Below are 6893 nucleotides of genomic sequence, written 5' to 3'. Positions count from 1 at the left end.
CCTCTACCCCCTCCCTCTAACCTTTTCAAAGATGACCCCCTACCCTGCCTGCATTACTTACCTTAAAATATTTTTATCCTTAGCCTTTAGTGAATGGTGAATATATTTATTGTAGAAAGTCTGAATAAATGAAGAATGGGTATAATTGAAAAACAGCTGCATTAGCAAAATGCTGTAAAGCAAAGTGCTGTAAAGCTAGGCCCTCCTGTACTTTAAAAAAGATATTAATTGCAGGTTGTACATTTTTACTCATCACAACTACCCTGTTATCCCTCTTACAGATGCCATGCAGTGAATGGTTCTCTGGCTGTCATTGTGGATACTGCAGATCTGTCAACAGCAAATCAAAACCAGTACTACTACACAGCTCACACGCAAATGTATGTCCCTTTTACCTTCAAGATATTGAATGTATTTTGCATAATGTTCCAGCAAGAGGCTCTTGACACAAGGGAATGGACTTGACCTACCATTCCTTGGATGAAAGCTAAATGCCTCTCATTGCACAAATGCTATACAAGCTCTAAGGGTTTAGCACTTCACCATGATTGATTAAAATTAATTTACATAATGTAATTTGAACAACTTTCAGAATCACAATGAAATTTAATACTTGTAATAGAAATAGCATTTTATTTTAATTTTTATAGTAATTTTTTTTTTAACAAACTGGCTGTATCCCACTAAGGTAGGGCGACCTAAAAAGAAAAACCAAAGTTTTTCTTTTTAACCCTTTCAGGGTCCAAGGCCCAAATCTGGAGTCACGCACCAGTGTCCAAGAATTTAAAAAAAAAAAATTTGTTATTTTTTCTTATGAAATCGTAGAGAATCTTTTTGTGAAGGTAATAAAACAAAAAGTACGAAATTTGGTGGAAAATTGACGAAATTATGCTCTCACGAATTTTGATGTGTCAGCGATATTTACAAATCGGCGATTTTGCTGATTTTGACTCCCATTTTAGGCCAATTACATTATTCCAATCAACCAAATTCTTAGCTATTTCACTAGTATTACTTCTATTCTATCGATTGAGCACAAGAAATCGCCAAGTCAACTGTTTCAACTACAAAATAAAGTGATCGGAAATTGTTAATTTGGCCAATTTAACACAAAGTTCAAAATATTCCAATTTCAAAATAGGGTCCAGAATAAACAATGTAGGCATTCCTGGCACTAAACTAACATTTCCTCTGTTCATTAGTTATGTTTTGAGGCTTTACAAATAAATTCCATTTTGATTTTTTATTCACATAATGAATTTTTATTCACACCAAAAAATAGAAGATTTACTGTTATGCAATACTGTAATAATTGTATAAATATCATCACCATATTTGTGAATGTATATTAGACCCACCAGCTGACGTGTATTAGACGTGTGAGGTCGTTTGTTTACTCTTGAATATCGGCAAAAATTTAACATTTCCGCTACTTTGAGCTCAGTTTCAAGCCATTTCCAGTGCTAAAACCAATCAAAATCATCTCTATTTCTGTAATATGTCTTCCATTCTATCAAATGAGACCAAAAAATCGCAAATACAACTATAAAAAACATACGAAAAAACACTGCAAAGTTGCTGTTTTAATCGAAAAATCATGATTTCAGTTTTTTCTCTCATTATACACAGTGTGCTGCAGGATCTGTTTTATGTGGTGCACACATACCACATAGATGTATTCTCTCATATCTAGGCCCAAATGTACCACTCACAGTTTATCAGAGTGAGCTGAGCTCATGGCGTAGATCTACGGTTTGGACACTCACCGTAAAGCCGTAGATCTATGGGACGGACCCTGAAAGGGTTAAATTTAGTAATGTATGCAGTAGAAGGGGTTACTAGCCCCTTGATTCCAAGATATTAGTCGCCTCTTACGACAGAGGAAGAATTCTGTTCCACTTCCCTGTGGATATCAGAGGAATTGAACAAGAACAGGAACTATTAAGAAAATAGAAGAAAACCCAGTTTGGTATATCTTTCTTCTTCTTTCAACAAACCGGCCATATCCCACCAAGGAAGAGTGGCCCAAAAGGAAAAACGAAAGTTTCTCCTTTTAAATTAAGTAATATATACAGAAGGGGTTACTAGCCCCTTGCTCCTGGCATTTCTGTTGCCTCTTACGACACGCATGGCTTATGGAGGAAGAATTCTGTTCCACTTAACCATGGAGATAAGAGGAAATAAACAAGAACCAGAACTAGTAAGAAAATTGAAGAAAACCCAGAGGAGTGTGTATAGTATATGCTTGTACATGCATGCAGAGTGTGACCTAAATGTAAGTAGAAGTAGCAAGATGTACCTGAAACCTTGCATGTTTATGAGATGGAAAAAGACACCAGTAATCCTACCATCATGTAAAACAATTACAGGTTTCCGTTTCACACTCACTTGGTAGGACGGTAGTACTTTCCTTGGTGGTTGCTGTCTACCAACCTACTTCCTAGGATAGTAATTTTTATTAATTTCAAATTAGTCTGCCATGAATTTTGAACTGTTTCTTTCTGAAAAATCTTAATTTTGAAAATTATGAGGGGAGGGGGATATATACCTACTGTATTTTATTATGCTCACTAATGACTTATGCTTAGTACTTACCACCTCTATATGCTGTTTTATATCAGTGTTTAATCCAATCTGAATTCCCAGAGGTTCATCTGCTGGAAGTGTTTCTCCCAGCACCACGGTAGCTGATACACTGGCCTGTACAACTGATTGCAGTGTAAGTTATGTCCAGTAGCCTAATGTTACAGCAGAAATAATGTACTGGAACAAGGTACCAACAGGTTGCAAAATTCTAATTATGCATTTTTTTCAGTACAGGTATAAAAAGGTTTACCTGGTACATGTACACAACTCATGATAAAGCATCAAATCACTTTTTCAGGAAAAATTACAAAACAGTAGGACCCCACTTACATGGCAGGTTAGGTTCCAGGCTACTGCTATAAAGTGGATAATGACTGTCCATGTTACTATTATCATTCAGCTACTGAATATTCATCTGTAACTTCCTTATTAGTTTCTAAGATGTTTATCTTTTTTTCTTTCAACAAGTCGGCCGTCTCCCACCGAGGCAGGGTGACCCAAAAAGAAAATAATTTCATCATCATTCAACACTTTCACCTCACTCATACATAATCACTATTTTTGCAGAGGCACCCAGATACAACAGGTTAGAAGCATATATAAAGATATACTGTATAACATATCTCTCCAAACTGCCAATATCCCAAACCCCTCCTTTAAAGTGCAGGCATTGTACTTCCCAAATTCCAGTACTCAAGTCTGGCTATATAAAAATAACAGGTTTCTCTGAATCCCTTCACTAAATATTACCCTGCTAACATTCCAATAGCTCATCAGGCCCCAAATACCATTCGTCTCCATTCACTTCATTCACGCACCCTTGCTGGAAGTCTAAGCCCCTCGCCCACAAAACCTCCTTTACCCCCTTCCTCCAGCCTTTTCAAGGACGAACCCTGCCCCACCTTCTGACTAATACTTTTGTTAACTCCACACCTTCTCCTAATTTCCACACTCCGAATTTTCTGCATAATATTTACACCACACATTGCTCTTAGACAGGACATCACTGCCTCCAACCGTCTCCTCACTGCAGCATTTACAACTCAAGCTTCACACCCATATAAGAGAGTTGGTACCACTATACTTTCATACATTTCCTTCTTTGCCTCCATAGATAACGTTTTTTGTCTCCACATATATTACCTCAACGCACCACTCACCTTTTTTCCTTCATCGATTCTATGGTTAACCTCATCCTTCATAAACCCATCCGCTGACACATCAACTCCCAAATATCTGAAAACATTCACTTCTTCCATACTCCCTCTCTCCAATGTGATATCTAATTTTTCTTTATCTAAATCATTTGGTACCCTCGTCACCATACTCTTATCTATGTTCACTATCAACTTTTTACCTTTACACACCCTCCCAAACTCGTCCACAAACCTTTGCAAATTTTCTTTAGAATCTCGCATAAGCACAGTATCATCAGCAAAAAGTAACTGTGTCAACTCCCATTTTGTATTTGATTCCCCATAATTTAATACCACCCCTCTCCCCAACACCCTAGTAGGTCTTAGACCTACTTTTACCGAAAAGTAATCTCCCTCTCTTCTACACACCCTAACCTGAGCCTCGCTATCCTCGTAAAAACTCTTTACAGCATTTAGTAACTTACTACCTATTCCATATACTTGCAACATCTGCCACATTGCTTCCCTATCCACTCTATCATATGCCTTTTCTAAATCCATAAATGCAATGAAAACTTCCCCACCTTTATCTAAATACTGTTCATATATATACTTCAAGGTAGTAGGTTGGTAGACAGCAACCGCCCAGGGAGGTACTACCGTCCTGCCAAGTGAGTGTAAAACGAAAGCCTGTAATTGTTTTACATGATGGTAGGATTGCTGGTGTCCTTTTTTCTGTCTCATGAACATGCAAGATTTCAGGTACGTCTTGCTACTTCTACTTACACTTAGGTCACACTACACATACATGTACAAGCACATATATACACACCCCTCTGGGTTTTCTTCTATTTTCTTTCTAGTTCTTATTCTTGTTTATTTCCTCTTATCTCCATGGGGAAGTGGAACAGAATTCTTCCTCCGTAAGCCATGCGTGTTGTAAGAGGCAACTAAAATGCCGGGAGCAAGGGGCTAGTAACCTCTTCTCCTGTATATATTACTAAATGTAAAAGGAGAAACTTTCGTTTTTCCTTTTGGGCCACCCCGCCTCGGTGGGATATGGCCGGTGTGTTGAAAGAAAGAAAGATATATACTTCAATGTAAACACTTGATCTACACAACCTCTACCAACTCTAAAACCTCCTTGCTCATCCACAGTCCTACTCTCTGTCTTGCCTCTAATTCTTTCAGTAATAACCCTACCATACACTTTTCCTGGTATACTCAGTAAACTTTTTTTTTTTTTTCATTTTTTTTTTCAACAAGTCTGCCGTCTCCCACCGAGGCAGGGTGACCCAAAAAAGAAAGAAAATCCCCAAAAAGAAAATACTTTCATCATCATTCAACACTTTCACCACACTCACACATTATCACTGCTTTTGCAGAGGTGCTCAGAACACAACAGTTTAGAAGCATATACGTATAAAGATACACAACATATCCCTCCAAACTGCCAATATCCCAAACCCCTCCTTTAAAGTGCAGGCATTGTACTTCCCATTTCCAGGACTCAAGTCCGACTATATGAAAATAACCGGTTTCCCTGAATCCCTTCACTAAATATTACCCTGCTCACACTCCAACAGATCGTCAGGTCCCAAGTATCATTCGTCTCCATTCACTCCTATCTAACACGCTCATGCACACTTGCTGGAAGTCCAAGCCCGTTGCCCACAAAACCTCCTTTACCCCCTCTTTCCAACCCTTTCGAGGACGACCCCTACCCCTCCTTCCTTCCCCTATAGATTTATATGCTTTCCATGTCATTCTACTTTGATCCATTCTCTCTAAATGACCAAACCACCTCAACAACCCCTCTTCTGCCCTCTGACTAATGCTTTTATTAACTCCACACCTTCTCCTAATTTCCACACTCCGAATTTTCTGCATAATATTTACACCACACATTGCCCTTAGACAGGACATCTCCACTGCCTCCAACCATCTCCTCGCTGCTGCATTTACCACCCAAGCTTCACATCCATATAAGAGTGTTGGTACTACTATACTTTCATACATTCCCTTCTTTGCCTCCATAGATAACATTTTTTGACTCCACATATACCTCAATGCACCATTCACCTTTTTTCCCTCATCAATTCTATGATTAACCTCATCCTTCATAAACCCATTCGCCGACACTTCAACTCCCAAGTATCTGAAAACATTCACTTCTTCCATACTCCTCCTCCCCAATTTGATATCCAATTTTTCTTTATCTAAATCATTTGATACCCTCATCACCTTACTCTTTTCTATGTTCACTTTCAACTTTCTACCTTTACACACATTCTCAAACTCATCCACTAACCTTTGCAATTTTTCTTTAGAATCTCCCATAAGCACAGTATCATCAGCAAAAAGTAACTGTGTCAGTTCCCATTTTGAATTTGATTCCCCATAATTTAATCCCACCCCTCTCCCGAACACCCTAGCATTTACTTCTTTTACAACCCCATCTATAAATATATTAAACAACCATGGTGACATTACACATCCCTGTCTAAGACCTACTTTTACCGGGAAGTATTCTCCCTGTCTTCTACATACCCTAACCTGAGCCTCACTATCCTCATAAAAGCTCTTTACAGCATTTAGTAACTTACCACCTATTCCATATATTTGCAACTTCTGCCACATTGCTCCTCTATCCACTCTATCATATGTCTTTTCTAAATCCATAAATGCAATAAAAACTTCCCTACCTTTATCTAAATACTGTTCACATATATGCTTCAATGTAAACACTTGATCTACACATCCCCTAACCACTCTGAAGCCTCCCTGCTCATCTGCAATCCTACATTCTGTCTTACCTCTAATTCTTTTAATTATAACCCTACCGTATACTTTTCCTGGTATACTCAGTAAACTTATACCTCTTTAATTTTTACAATCTCTTTTGTCCCCTTTCCCTTTATATAAAGGGATTATATATGCTCTCTGCCAATCCCAAAGTACCTTCCCCTCTTTCATACATTTATTAAACAAAAGTACCAACCACTCCAACACTATATCCCTCCCCTGCTTTTAACATTTCTGTCATGATCCCATCAGTTCCAGCTACTTTACCCCCTTTCATTCTACGTAATGCCTCACGTACCTCCACCACACTTACATTCTGCTCTTCTTCACTCCTAAAAGATGGTATACCTCCCTGGCCAGTGCATG

At 38.4% G+C, this 6893-nt stretch overlaps 1 protein-coding gene across 2 annotated transcripts in view; it reads left to right on the top strand.

The window, feature by feature from the left end:
- Window positions 1-6893, top strand: part of LOC138854965 (uncharacterized) — a 102031-nt gene that overhangs the window by 40675 nt on the left and 54463 nt on the right. For both annotated transcript variants that reach the window (XM_070101240.1, XM_070101239.1), the window contains exons 12-13: window positions 282-380; window positions 2647-2719. In XM_070101240.1, coding sequence (XP_069957341.1) covers window positions 282-380; window positions 2647-2719 — 172 coding nt within the window. The remainder of the gene's footprint in view (window positions 1-281; window positions 381-2646; window positions 2720-6893) is intronic.

The sequence above is a fragment of the Cherax quadricarinatus genome, chromosome 76 (assembly GCF_038502225.1).
Source record: "Cherax quadricarinatus isolate ZL_2023a chromosome 76, ASM3850222v1, whole genome shotgun sequence".
Taxonomy (NCBI): domain Eukaryota; kingdom Metazoa; phylum Arthropoda; class Malacostraca; order Decapoda; family Parastacidae; genus Cherax; species Cherax quadricarinatus.
This window is presented reverse-complemented; position numbering and strand designations above follow the sequence as displayed.